Here is a 17071-nt window from a genome sequence, read left to right on the forward strand (position 1 = left end):
TTTTTTACTTATGGAATTACACAAATATAATTACATTGATATTTTAGTTTGGAGGACAGAATTCACAAACAGAAATTAAATTTTAATTTTAATTTTGTAGTAGGTGTTAGAAACCCACATAGAAAAAATACTGTGAGAGAAAACACACATTTGTGTAATTTTGACATAAAGTTCCAAAGTTAATGACAAATCGCACAGCTTCCCTGTGTGTAAACTAGCCGTGTCCCAGAAACAGAGCAGGACACATAATATTTGAGCACGAAAAGAGCAGCACACAGAAAATATGAGCAAGTGTAACGGTAGCCAGCTGGTAGGTAGCTGTGCAATGTGTGAACTTCACTCCCCTGGCCTCAAGAGGTGCACTAGTGACTGAAGCTAGGGGCTGTAGCCTTTAGTAGCCCGCTTCCCATGCCAGAGACCCCGGTTTGAATCCCACTTGAAGTGAATTGAACAGGACTGGTTACAGTGGTGCTGTGACCTGGATAGGAGTGAGGTTTAGGGGGGTGAGTGTAATGGTAGCCAGCTAGTAGGTAGCTATGCAGTGTGTATTCCTCACTCCCCTAGCCTCAAGAGGTGCACTAATGACTGACTCTAAGGGCTGTAGCCTTTAGCCTTCTTGTTAGCGTGCCTGCCTCCCATGCCAGAGACCCCAGTTCAAAGCAGGTCGAGCAGGATTGGTAATGCATGCAGAATATTAATTTATTTAAATTGCAGCCTTTCGTAGTTTAAAAATCACACAGTTTTGTGTGATTTTGATTTTGACCTTATGGCCATTAATTAATTAGTTTGCTCTTGGGTTCTGGAACTGAATTGTTTCACACAATAGGTATATGCAGTATTTGGCAGTACAATTTGGGGCTAGCCTCACAAAAGCGGTGCAAACTCGATTCTGAAACAGGGTTTCATAGCCCAGTTCAAAAGCAGTGCTAAAACACTTTCAAAATAACAAGTGTCAAGATGAAGTTTAACAAGACGTTAACCAAGGGTTAAACAAAATGTGAAAAGCCCTTGAGAAGTATGTCTTTGATGAACACAATGTAGAACCATAACATAATATAGCAGATTATGTCTGTGCAATCTGAAAGATAAATAGCATCAATAGCCCCTTTAGCTCATCAAATTTAAACTATGAAAATGCATATCTATTAGTACAAATTATTATTAAAATATTTTCTATTTTAGGAGGTGTTACATTTTAAAATATGGCAGAAGGACAGTTTCCCTCACCATATGTAAGTAAATTATATTATTCTATTTACTTATATAAGAAATATCAAATAATTTGTAATTATTTATGCAAGTCTATAATATAATTTTAACTGATTCAATGTCATATTAAATGTATTTTACAGTATATTTATGGTGGACTGTTTGTGGAAATGCAGCAGCACAAAGCGAAACTACTGCACAAACCACAACACCACTTCTTTCAACCACAACTGTGACCCCTACAACATTGTTTACATCCTTAGAAACAACAACAACTGCACCTTTAGTAACAAAAAGTACTACTCCAAACACAATGCCATCATCAACAACTGACTTGTATACAACAACAAATACATCTTCAGAAATTACAACTTCAACTTCGACAACCATGACTACATCCTCGGAAACTACAACTGCACCTCCAAAAACCACAAATACATCTCAAATCACAACACCATCATCGACAAACACTGAATTTCCTACAACAACAGCTGTGACCCCCGCATCCATGTCTATATCATCAGCAACTACGAGTGCACCTGAAACAACAACAAATACTGCTGCTCCAACAACAACACCTTTAACAACAACCACTGAAATATCGACAACAACAATGACCCCTACAACAACAACTACATCTTCAGCAACTACAACTTCACCTTCAACAACCATAACTGTGACACCAACAACCATGACCAAATCCTTGGAAACTACAACTGCACCTCCAACAACCATAACTTCTCCAGTCACTACACCATCAACAACAACTGAATTTACTACAGTGACAACAATGACCCCTACACCACCAACTACATCTTCAGCAACTACAATTTCACCTTCAACAACCTTAACTGTGACACCAACAACCATGACCACATCCTTGGAAACTACAACTGCACCTCCATCAACAAGGACTTCTCCAAACACAACACCATCAACAACCACTGAATTTACTACAGTGACAACAATGACCCCTACAACAACAACTACATCTTCAGAAACTACAACTTCACCTTCAACAACCATTACTGTGACACCAACAACCATAACCACATCCTTGGAAACCACAGCTGCACCTACAACAATAATAACTCCTCCAATCACAACACCATCAAAAACAACTGAATTTACTACAGTGACAACAATGACCCCTACAACAACAACTACATCTTCAGAAACTACAACTTCAACTAAAACAACCATAACTGTGACACCAAAAACAATGACCACATCCTTGGAAACTACAACTGCACCTCCAACAACCATAACTTCCCCAATCACAACACCATCAACAACAACTGAATTTACTACAGTGACAACAATGACCCCTTCAACAAAAACTACATCTTCAGAAATTACAACTTCAACTTCAACAACAATAACTGTGACACCAACAACCATGACCACATCCTTGGAAACTACAACTGAACCTCCAACAACTATAACTTCTCCAATAACAACACCATCAACAACAGCTGAATTTACTAGAGTGACCACAATGACCCCTACACCACGAACTACATCTTCAGCAACTAGAACTTCACCTTCAACAACCATAACTGTGACACCAACAACCATGACCACATCATTGGAAACTACAACTGCACCTCCAATAACAACGACTTCAATCAAAACACCAACAACAACAAAGGAATTTACTACAGTGACAACAATGACCCCTACAACAACAACTACATCTTCAGAAACTACAACTTCACCTTCAATAACCATAACTATGACACCAACAACCATGACCAAATCCTTGGAAACTACAACTGCACCTCAAACATCCATAACTTCTCCAATCACAGCACCATCTATAACAACTGAATTTACAGCAGTGACAACAATGACCCCTACACCACCAACTACGTCTTCAGCAACTACAATTTCACCTTCAACAACCTTAACTGTGACACCAACAACCATGACCACATCCTTGGAAACTACAACTTCACCTCCAACAACAAGGACTTCTCCAAACACAACACCATCAACAACCACTGAATTTACTACAGTGACAACAATGACCCCTACAACAACAACTACATCTTCAGAAACTTCAACTTCACCTTCAACAACCATTACTGTGACACCAACAACCACGACCATATCCTTGGAAACTACAACTGCACCTACAACAACCATAACTTCTCCAATCACAACACCATCAACAACAACTGAATTTACTAAAGTGACAACAATGATCCCTACAACAACAACTACATCGTCAGCAACTACAACTTCACCTTCAACAACCATAACTGTGACACCAACAACCATGACCACATCCGTGGAAACTACAACTGCACCTCCATCAACAACGACTTCTCCAATCACAACACCATCAACAACCACTGAATTTACTACAGTGACAACAATGACCCCTACAACAACAACTACATCTTCAGCAACTACAACTTCACATTCAACATCCATAACTGTGACACCAACAACCATGACAACATCCTTGGAAACTACAACTGCACCTCCAACAACCATAACTTCTCCAGTCACTACACCATCAACAACAACTGAATTTACTACAGTGACAACAATGACCCCTACACCACCAACTACATCTTCAGCAACTACAACTTCACCTTCAACAACCATAACTGTGACACCAACAACCATGACCACATCATTGGAAACTACAACTGCACCTCCAATAACAACGACTTCAATCAAAACACCATCAACAACAACGGAATTTACTACAGTGACAACAATGACCCCTACAACAACAACTACATCTTCAGAAACTACAACTTCACCTTCAAAAACCATTACTGTGACACCAACAACCATAACCACATCCTTGGAAACTACAACTGCACCTCCATCAACAACGACTACTCCAATCACAACACCATCAACAACCACTGAATTTACTACAGTGACAACAATGACCCCTACAACAACAACTACATCTTCAGAAACTACAACTTCACCTTCAACAACCATTACTGTGACACCAACAACCATAACCACATCCTTGGAAACTACAACTGCACCTACAAAAACCATAACTTCTCCAATCACAACACCATCAACAACAACTGAATTTACTAAAGTGACAACAATGATCCCTACAACAACAACAACTACATCTTCAGCAACTACAACTTCAACTTCAACAACCATAACTGTGACACCAACAACCATGACCACATCCTTGGAAACTACAACTGCACCTCCAATAACAACGACTTCAATCAATACACCATCAACAACAACGGAATTTACTACAGTGACAACAATGACCCCTACAACAACAACTACATCTTCAGAAACTACAACTTCACCTTCAATAACCATAACTGTGACACCAACAACCATGACCACATCCTTGGAAACTGCACCTCCAACATCCATAACTTCTCCAATCACAGCACCATCTACAACAACTGAATTTACAGCAGTGACAACAATGACCCCTACACCACCAACTACGTCTTCAGCAACTACAATTTCACCTTCAACAACCTTAACTGTGACACCAACAACCATGACCACATCCTTGGAAACTACAACTTCACCTCCAACAACAAGGACTTCTCCAAACACAACACCATCAACAACCGCTGAATTTACTACAGTGACAACAATGACCCCTACAACAACAACTACATCTTCAGAAACTACAACTTCACCTTCAACAACCATTACTGTGACACCAACAACCATAACCACATCCTTGGAAACTACAACTGCACCTCCAACAACCATAACTTCTCCAATCACAACACCATCAACAACAACTGAATTTACTAAAGTGACAACAATGATCCCTACAACAACAACTACATCGTCAGCAACTACAACTTCACCTTCAACAACCATAACTGTGACACCAACAACCATGACCACATCCGTGGAAACTACAACTGCACCTCCATCAACAACGACTTCTCCAATCACAACACCATCAACAACCACTGAATTTACTACAGTGACAACAATGACCCCTACAACAACAACTACATCTTCAGCAACTACAACTTCACCTTCAACAACCATAACTGTGACACCAACAACCATGACAACATCCTTGGAAACTACAACTGCACCTCCAACAACCATAACTTCTCCAGTCACTACACCATCAACAACAACTGAATTTACTACAGTGACAACAATGACCCCTACACCACCAACTACATTTTCAGCAACTACAACTTCACCTTCAACAACCATAACTGTGACACCAACAACCATGACCACATCATTGGAAACTACAACTGCACCTCCAATAACAACGACTTCAATCAAAACACCATCAACAACAACGGAATTTACTACAGTGACAACAATGACCCCTACAACAACAACTACATCTTCAGAAACTACAACTTCACCTTCAATAACCATAACTGTGACACCAACAACCATGACCAAATCCTTGGAAACTACAACTGCACCTCCAACATCCATAACTTCTCCAATCACAGCACCATCTATAACAACTGAATTTACAGCAGTGACAACAATGACACCTACACCACCAACTACATCTTCAGCAACTACAATTTCACCTTCAACAACCTTAACTGTGACACCAACAACCATGACCACATCCTTGGAAACTACAACTGCACCTCCAACAACAAGGACTTCTCCAAACACAACACCATCAACAACCACTGAATTTACTACAGTGACAACAATGACCCCTACAACAACAACTACATCTTCAGAAACTACAACTTCACCTTCAACAACCATAACCACATCCTTGGAAACTACAACTGCACCTCCAAAAACCATAACTTCTCCAATCACAACACCATCAACAACAACTGAATTTACTACAGTGACAACAATGACCCCTACAACAACAACTACATCTTCAGCAACTACAACTTCACCTTCAACAACCATAACTGTGACACCAACAACCATGACCAAATCCTTGGAAACTACAACTGCACCTCCATCAACAAGGACTTCTCCAAACACAACACCATCAACAACCACTGAATTTACTACAGTTACAACAATGACCCCTACAACAACAACTACATCTTCAGCAACTACAACTTCACCTTCAACAACCATAACTGTGACACCAACAACCATGACCACATCCTTGGAAATTACAACTGCACGTCCATCAACAAGGACTTCTCCAAACACAACACCATCAACAACCACTGAATTTACTACAGTGACAACAATGACCCCTACAACAACAACCACATCTTCAGCAACTACAACTTCACCTTCAACAACCATAACTGTGACACCAACAACCATGACAACATCCTTGGAAACTACAACTGCACCTCCAACAACCATAACTTCTCCAAACACTACACCATCAACAACAACTGAATTTACTACAGTGACAACAATGACCCCTACACTACCAACTACATCTTCAGCAACTACAACTTCACCTTCAACAACCATAACTGTGACACCAACAACCATGACCACATCCTTGGAAACTACAACTGCACCTCCAATAACAACGACTTCAATCAAAACACCATCAACAACAACGGAATTTACTACAGTGACAACAATGACCCCTACAACAACAACTACATCTTCAGCAACTACAACTTCACCTTCAACAACCATAACTGTGACACCAACAACCATGACCACATCCTTGGAAATTACAACTGCACCTCCATCAACAAGGACTTCTCCAAACACAACACCATCAACAACCACTGAACAAACTACAGTGACAACAATGACCCCTACAACAACAACTACATCTTCAGCAACTACAACTTCACCTTCAACAACCATAACTGTGACACCAACAACCATGACCAAATCCTTGGAAACTACAACTGCACCTCCATCAACAAGGACTTCTCCAAACACAACACCATCAACAACCACTGAATTTACTACAGTTACAACAATGACCCCTACAACAACAACTACATCTTCAGCAACTACAACTTCACCTTCAACAACCATAACTGTGACACCAACAACCATGACCACATCCTTGGAAATTACAACTGCACGTCCATCAACAAGGACTTCTCCAAACACAACACCATCAACAACCACTGAATTTACTACAGTGACAACAATGACCCCTACAACAACAACCACATCTTCAGCAACTACAACTTCACCTTCAACAACCATAACTGTGACACCAACAACCATGACAACATCCTTGGAAACTACAACTGCACCTCCAACAACCATAACTTCTCCAAACACTACACCATCAACAACAACTGAATTTACTACAGTGACAACAATGACCCCTACACTACCAACTACATCTTCAGCAACTACAACTTCACCTTCAACAACCATAACTGTGACACCAACAACCATGACCACATCCTTGGAAACTACAACTGCACCTCCAATAACAACGACTTCAATCAAAACACCATCAACAACAACGGAATTTACTACAGTGACAACAATGACCCCTACAACAACAACTACATCTTCAGCAACTACAACTTCACCTTCAACAACCATAACTGTGACACCAACAACCATTACCACATCCTTGGAAATTACAACTGCACCTCCATCAACAAGGACTTCTCCAAACACAACACCATCAACAACCACTGAACTTACTACAGTGACAACAATGACCCCTACAACAACAACTACATCTTCAGCAACTACAACTTCACCTTCAACAACCATTACTGTGACACCAACAACCATAACCACATCCTTGGAAACTACAACTGCACCTACAACAACCATAACTTCTCCAATCACATCACCATCAACAACAACTGAATTTACTAAAGTGACAACAATGATCCCTACAACAACAACTACATCTTCAGCAACTACAACTTCACCTTCAACAACCATAAATGTGACACCGACAACCATGACCACATCCGTGGAAACTACAGCTGCACCTCCAAGAACCATAACTTCTCCAATCATAACAACATCAAAAACAACTGAATTGAATACAGTGACAACAATGACCCCTACAACAACAACTACATCTTCAGCAACTACAACTTCACCTTCAACAACCATAACTGTGACACCAACAACCATGACCACATCCATGGAAACTTCAGCTGCACCTCCAACAACCATAACTTCTCCAATCACAACACTATCAACAACAACAGAATTTACTACAGTGACAACAATGACCCCTACACTACCAACTACATCTTCAGCAACTACAACTTCACCTTCAACAACCATAACTGTGACACCAACAACCATGACCACATCATTGGAAACTACAACTGCACCTCCAATAACAACAACTTCAATCAAAACACCATCAACAAAAACGGAATTTACTACAGTGACAACAATGACCCCTACAACAACAACAACTACATCTTCAGCAACTACAACTTCACCTTCAACAACCATAACTGTGACACCAACAACCATGACCAAATCCTTGGAAACTACAACTGCACCTCCAACAACCATAACTTCTCCAAACACTACACCATCAACAACAACTGAATTTACTACAGTGACAACAATGACCCCTACAACAACAACTACATCTTCAGCAACTACAACTTCACCTTCAACAACCATAACTGTGACACCAACAACCATGACCACATCCATGGAAACTACAGCTGCACCTCAAACAACCATAACTTCTCCAATCACAACACCATCAACAACAACTGAATTTACTACAGTGACAACAATGACCCCTACACTACCAACTACATCTTCAGCAACTACAACTTCACCTTCAACAACCATAACTGTGACACCAACAACCATGACCACATCCTTGGAAACTATAACTGCACCTCCATCAACAACGACTTCTCCAATCACAACACCATCAACAACCACTGAATTTACTATAGTGACAACAATGACCCCTACAACAACAACTACATCTTCAGCAACTACAACTTCACCTTCAACAACCATAACTGTGACACCAACAACCATGACCACATCCTTGGAAACTACAGCTGCACCTCCAACAACCATAACTTCTCCAATCACAACACCTTCAACAACAACTGAATTTACTACAGTGACAACAATGACCCCTACACCACCAACTACATCTTCAGCAACTACAACTTCACCTTCAACAACCATAACTGTGACACCAACAACCATGACCACATCCATGGAAACTACAGCTGCACCTCCAACAACCATAACTTCTCCAATCACAACACCATCAACAACAACTGAATTTACTACAGTGACAACAATGACCCCTACACTACCAACTACATCTTCAGCAACTACAACTTCACCTTCATCAACCATAACTGTGACACCAACAACCATGACCACATCCTTGGAAACTACAACTACACCTCCAATAACAACGACTTCAATCAAAACACCATCAACAACAACGGAATTTACTACAGTGACAACAATGACCCCTACAACAACAACTACATCTTCAGCAACTACAACTTCACCTTCAACAACCATAACTGTGACACCAACAACCATGACCACATCCTTGGAAACTACAACTGCAACTCCAACAACCATAACTTCTCCAATCACAACACCATCTACAACAACTGAATTTACAACAGTGACAACAATGACACCTACACCACCAACTACATCTTCAGCAACTACAATTTCACCTTCAACAACCTTAACTGTGACACCAACAACCATGACCACATCCTTGGAAATTACAACTGCACCTCCATCAACAAGGACTTCTCCAAACACAACACCATCAACCACCACTGAACTTACTACAGTGACAACAATGACCCCTACAACAACAACTACATCTTCAGCAACTACAACTTCACCTTCAACAACCATTACTGTGACACCAAGAACCATAACCACATCCTTGGAAACTACAGCTGCACCTACAACAACCATAACTTCTCCAATCATAACAACATCAAAAACAACTGAATTTAATACAGTGACAACAATGACCCCTACAACAACAACTACATCTTCAGCAACTACAATTTCACCTTCAACAACCATAACTGTGACACCAACAACCATGACCACATCCTTGGAAACTACAACTGCACCTCCATCAACAACGACTTTTCCAATCACAACACCATCAACAACCACTGAATTTACTATAGTGACAACAATGACCCCTACAACAACAACTACATCTTCAGCAACTACAACTTCACCTTCAACAACCATAACTGTGACACCAACAACCATGACCACATCCTTGGAAACTACAGCTGCACCTCCAACAACCATAACTTCTCCAATCACAACACCTTCAACATTAACTGAATTTACTACAATGACCCCTACACCACCAACTACATCTTCAGCAACTACAACTTCACCTTCAACAACCATAACTGTGACAGCAACAACCATGACCACATCCTTGGAAACTACAACTGCACCTCCAATAACAATGATTTCTCCAATCAAAACACCATCAACAACAACGGAATTTACTACAGTGACAACAATGACCCCTACAACAACAACTACATCTTCAGCAACTACAACTTCACCTTCAACAACCATAACTGTGACACCAACAACCATGACCACATCTGTGGAAACTACAGCTGCACCTCCAACAACAACGACTTCTCCAATCACAACACCATCAACAACAACTGAATGTACTACAGTGACAACAATGACCCCTACAACTGCATCTTCAGCAACTACAACTTCACCTTCAACAACAATAACTGTGACACCAACAACCATGACCACATCCTTGGAAACTGCAACTGCACCTCCAACAACCATAACTTCTCCAATCACAGCACCATCTACAACCACTGAATTTACTACAGTGACAACAATGACCCCTACACCACCAACTACATCTTCAGCAACAACAATTTCACCTTCAACAACCTTAACTGTGACACCAACAACCATGACCACATCCTTGGAAACAACAACTGCACCTCCAATAACAACGACTTCAATCAAAACACCATCAACAACAACGGAATTTACTACAGTTACAACAATGACCCCTTCAACAACAACTACATCTTCAGCAACTACAACTTCACCTTCAACAACCATAACTGTGACACCAACAACCATGACCACATCCTTGGAAACTACAACTGCACCTCCAACAACAATGACTTCTCCAAACTCAACACCATCATCAACAACTGAATTTACTACAATGACAAAAATGACCCCTGCAACAACAACTACATCTTCAGCAACTACAACTTCACCTTCAACAACCATAACTGTGACACCAACAACCATGACCACATCCTTGGAAACTACAACTGCACCTCCAACAACAATGACTTCTCCAATCACAACACCATCAACAACAACTGAATTTACTACAGTGACAACAATGATCTCAGCAACTACAACTTCACCTTCAACAACCATAACTGTGACACCAACAACCATGACCACATCCTTGGAAACTACAACTGCACCTCCAAGAACCATAACTTCTCCAACCACAGCACCATCTACAATAACTGAATTTACTGCAGTGACAACAATGACCCCTACAACAACAACTACATCTTCAGCAACTACAACTTCACCTTCAACAACCATAACTGTGACACCAACAACCATGACCACATCCTTGGAAACTACATCTGCACCTCCAACAACAATAACTTCTCCAGTCACAACACCATCAACAACCACTGAATTTACTACAGTGACAACAATGACCCCTACAACAAGTGCATCTTCAGCAACTACAATTTCACCTTCAACAACCATGACTGTGAAACCAACAACCATTACCACATCCTTGGAAACTACCACTGTACCTCCAACAATCATAATTATTTCTCAAATCACAACACCATTATCGACAACCACTATATTTCCTACAACCACACCTGTGACTCCCACATCCATGTCTACATCATCAGCAACTACGAGTGCACCTGAAACAACAACTTCTGCTCCAATATCACCACCACTCTCAACAACCAATGAAGTATCGACAACAACAGTGACCCCAACAACCATGCCTACATCCTCAGCAACTACAACTACACCTCCAATAACATCTACTGTTCCAACAACAATGCCACATTCATCAAGTACCACAGAAGTTTCAACAACCACAACTATGAATCTAACAACAAAGCCTACATCTTCATCCACTACAGCTGCACATTCAACAACAATAACTGTGATCCCAACAACCATGCCTAGATCTTCAACAACTACAATTGCAGCTCCAACAAACACAACTACTTCATCAAAAACATTCACTGAAATTTCTACAACATCCTCAGCAACTACAACTGCACCTACAACAACCACAACGACTTCTCCAATAACAACACTATCAACAACCACTGAAGTTTCTACAACCCCAGCTATGACCCCCACAACAATGCCTACATCTTCAGCAACTACAACAGCAACTCCAACAACCACAACAATTTCTCCAATCACAACACAATCAACAACCACTATATTTTCTACAATGACAACAATGACTCCCACAACAACAAATACATTTTCAGAAGCTACAACTTCACCTTCAACAACCATGACTACATCCTCTGCAACTACAACTGCACCTCCAACAACCACAACTACATCTCAAATCACAACACCATCATCGACAACCACTGCATTTCCTACAACAACAACTTTGACCCACACATCCATGTCTACATCATCAGCAACTACGAGTGCACCTGAAACAACAACAACTACTGCTCCAACAACACCACCACTCTCAACAACAACCACTGAAGTATCGACAACAACAATGACCTTAACAACCATGCCAACATCCTCAACAACTACAACTACACTTCCAGTAACATCTACTGTTCCAACAACAACACCATATTCAACAAGTACCACAGAATTTTCAACAACCACGACTATGCCTACATCTTCAACAACAAAAGCTGCACATTCAACAACAATAACTGTGACACCAACAACCATGCCTACATCCTCAGCCACTCCAACACCAACTTCCCCTACATCAGCCACAATGACTTCTCCAATCACAACATCAACAACCACTGAATTTACTACAGTGACAACAATGATCCCTACAACTACATATTCAGCAACTACAGCTGCAACTCCATCAACCACAACAACTTCTCCAATCACAACACCATCAACAAAGACTGAATTTCCTACAACTACAACTTTGACCCCCACATCCATGTCTATATCCTCAGCAAATACGAGTGCACCTCCAACAACAAATCCAACAACACCACCACCCTCAACAACAACCACTGAAGTTTCGACAACAACTATGACCCCAACAACCATGCCTACATCCTCAGCAACTACAACTGAACCTCCAACAACATTGACTGTTCCAATAACAACACCATTTTCAACAAGTACCACAGAAGTTTCAACAAACACAACTATGAATTCCATGACAATGCCTACATCTTCAGCACATATAACTGCACCTAAAACAACAACAACTTCTCCAACAACAACTCCCCCATCAAAAACAACCACTGAAGTTTCTACAACAACCATTTCTACATCCTCAGCAACTACAATAGCACCTCCAACCACCACAACTACTTCTCCCATCACAACACCACCAACAACCACTGAATTTTCTACAGTGACAACTATGACCCCCACAACAACAATTACATTTTCAGCAACTACAAATTCACAAGAAACAACCACAACTGATACCCCAACAACCATGACTACATCCTCGGCAACTACAACTGCACCTCCAACAACCCCTACTACATCTCAAATTGCAACATCATTATCAACAACTACTGAATTTCCTAAAACCACAACTGTGGCCCCCACATACATGTCTACATCCCCAGCAACTATGAGTGCACCTCCTACAACACCTACTGCTCCAACAACACTACAACCATCAACAACAACCACTGATGTTTCAACAACAACTTTGACCCCAACAACCACACCTACATCCTCAGCAATTACAACTGCACCTCCAACAACATCTAATGCTCCAACAACAATGCCATATTCAACAAGTACTTCAGAAGTTTTAATAACCACAACAATGAATCCCACAACAGTGCCTAGATCTTCAGCTACTACAGCTGCACCTTCAACAACAACAACAGTGACCCCAACAACCATGCCTACATCCTCAGCAACTACAACTGCACCTCCAACAACCACAACTACTCCAATCACAACTCCACCATCAACAACAACAAATGAAGTTTCTACAACATCCTCAGCAACTACAACTGCACCAACAACAACCTCAACAACTTCTCCAATAACACCACCACCAACAACAACCACTGAAGTTTCTGCAACCTCAGCTATGACCCCCAAAACAATGCCTACAGCTTCAGCAACTTCAAGTGCAACTCCAATAACCACAACAACTTCTCCAGTCACAAAACCATCAACAACCACTGAATTTTTCACAATGAAAACATTGACCCCCACAAAAACAACTACATCTTTAACAACTTCACCTTCAACAACAATAACTGTGACTTTAACAACAATGACTTCATCCTTAGCAACTACAAATGCACCTCCAACAATGAAAACTACATCTCTAATCACAACACCATCATCTACAACCACTGAATTTCCTACAACTACAACTGTGACCCCCACATCCATGTCTATATCCTCAGCAACTACGAGTGCACCTCCAACAACCACTCCAACAACACCACCACCCTCAACAACAACCACCACTGATGTTTTGACAACAACTTTGACCCCAACAAACATACCTACATCCTCACCAATTACAACTGCACCTCCAACAACAGCTAATGCTCCAACAACAATGCCATATTCAACAAGTACTTCAGAAGTTTTAACAACCACAACAGTGCCTACATCTTCAGCCACTACAGCTGCACCTTCAACAACAACAACAACAGTGACCCCAACAACCACGCCTTCATCATCAGCAACTACAACTGCACCTCCAACAACCACAACTACTCAAATCACAACTCCACCATCAACAACAACCAAACAAGTTTCTCAGACATCCTCAGCAACTACAACTGCAACTACAACAATCTCAACAACGTCTCCAATAACAACACCACCACCAAAAACCACTGAAGTTTCTGCAACCTCAGCTATGACCCCCACAACAATGTCTTCATCTTCAGCAACTTCAAGTGCAACTCCAATAACCACAACAACTTCTCCAATCACAACACCATCAACAACCACTGAATTTTCTACAATGGCAACATTGACCCCCACAACAACAACTACATCTTCAGCAACTTCAAATTCACCTTCAACAACCACAACTGTGACCCCAACAACCATGACTACATCCTCGGCAATTACAACTGCAACAACCTCTACTACATCTCAAATTGCAACACCATCACCAACAACCACTGAATTTCCTTCAACCACAACTGTGGCCCCCACATCCATGTTTACATCTTCAGCAACTATGAGTGCACCTCCAATGACAATTACTGTTCCAACAACACAACAACCATCAACAACAACCACTGAAGTTTCGACAACAACTTTGACCTCAACAATCACGCCTACATATTCAGCAACTACAACTGTACCTCCAACAACATCTAATGCTCCAACAACAATGCCATATTCAACAAGTACTTCAGAAGTTTTAACAACCACAACAATGAATTCCACAACAGTGCCTATGTCTTCAGCCACTACAGCTGCACCTTCAACAACAACAACAGTGACCCCAACAACCATGTCTACATCCTCAGCAACTACAACTGCACCTCCAACAACCACAACTACTCCAATCACAACTCCACCATCAACAACAACCAGTGAAGTTTCTACAACATCCCCAGCAACTACAACTGCTCCTACAACAACCTCAACAACTTCTCCACCAACAACCACTGAAGTTTCTGCAACCTCAGCTGTGACCCCCACAACAATGCCTACATCTTCAGCATCTACCACACCAACAACCAAAACAACTTCTCCAATCACAACACCATCAACAACCACTGAATTTTCTACAATGACAACTGTGTCCCCCACAACCATATCTACATCTTCAGCAACTATGAGTGCACCTTCAACATCAACTACTGTTCCAACAACACAACAACCATCAACAATAACCACTGATGTTTCGACAACAACTATGACCCAAACAACCATGCCTATATCCTCACCAACTACAACTGCACCTCCAACAACATCTACCACTCCAACAACTATGCCATATTCAACAAGTACCACAGAAGTTTCAACAACCACAACTATGAATCCCACAACAATGCCAATATCTTCAACAACTACAGCTGCACCTACAACAACAATATCTGTGACCCCAACAACCATGCCTACGTCTTCAGCAACTTCAACTGTACCTACAACAACCAGAACTACTTATGCAACAACAATTCCACCATCAACAACAACCACTGAAGTTTCTACAACAACAATGCCTACATCTTCAGCAACTACAACACTAATAACCAAAACAACTTCTCAAATCACAACACTACCAACAACCACAGAATTTTCTACAATGACAACTGTGGCCCCCACATCCATATTTACATCTTCAGCAACTATGAGTGCACCTCCAACAACAACTACTGCTCCAACAACACAACAACCATCAACAAAAACCACTGATGTTTCGACAACAACTATGTCCCAAACAACCACGCCTATATCCTCACCAACTACAACTGCACCTCCAACAACATCTACAGTGCCAACAACACCATATTCAACAAGTACCACAGAAGTTTCCACAACCACAACTATTAATCCAAGAACAATTCCTACATCTTCAGCAACTACAACTGCTCCTTCAACAACCACAACTTTGACCCCAGCAACCATGCATATGTCCTCAGCAACTTCAATTGCACCTCCAACAACCACAACTACAACCGCAACTACAGCTACACCTTCAACAATAATAACTCTGACCTCAACAACCATGCCTACATCCTCA

The 17071-nt window shown here is 41.0% G+C and overlaps 1 protein-coding gene across 1 annotated transcript; it reads left to right on the forward strand.

The window, feature by feature from the left end:
• Positions 1–1359: 1359 nt before the first annotated feature.
• On the forward strand, positions 1360–8664 carry LOC127444299 (mucin-2-like). Its single transcript, XM_051703570.1, has 7 exons — positions 1360–1505; positions 2346–2402; positions 3241–3642; positions 3757–4140; positions 6892–7438; positions 7830–7861; positions 8145–8664. The coding sequence occupies exons 1-7, from the start codon at positions 1360–1362 to the stop codon at positions 8662–8664; spliced, it is 2088 nt and encodes a 695-aa protein (XP_051559530.1).
• Positions 8665–17071: the final 8407 nt, after the last annotated feature.

Source organism: Myxocyprinus asiaticus, chromosome 7, assembly GCF_019703515.2.
Source record: "Myxocyprinus asiaticus isolate MX2 ecotype Aquarium Trade chromosome 7, UBuf_Myxa_2, whole genome shotgun sequence".
Classification (NCBI taxonomy): domain Eukaryota; kingdom Metazoa; phylum Chordata; class Actinopteri; order Cypriniformes; family Catostomidae; genus Myxocyprinus; species Myxocyprinus asiaticus.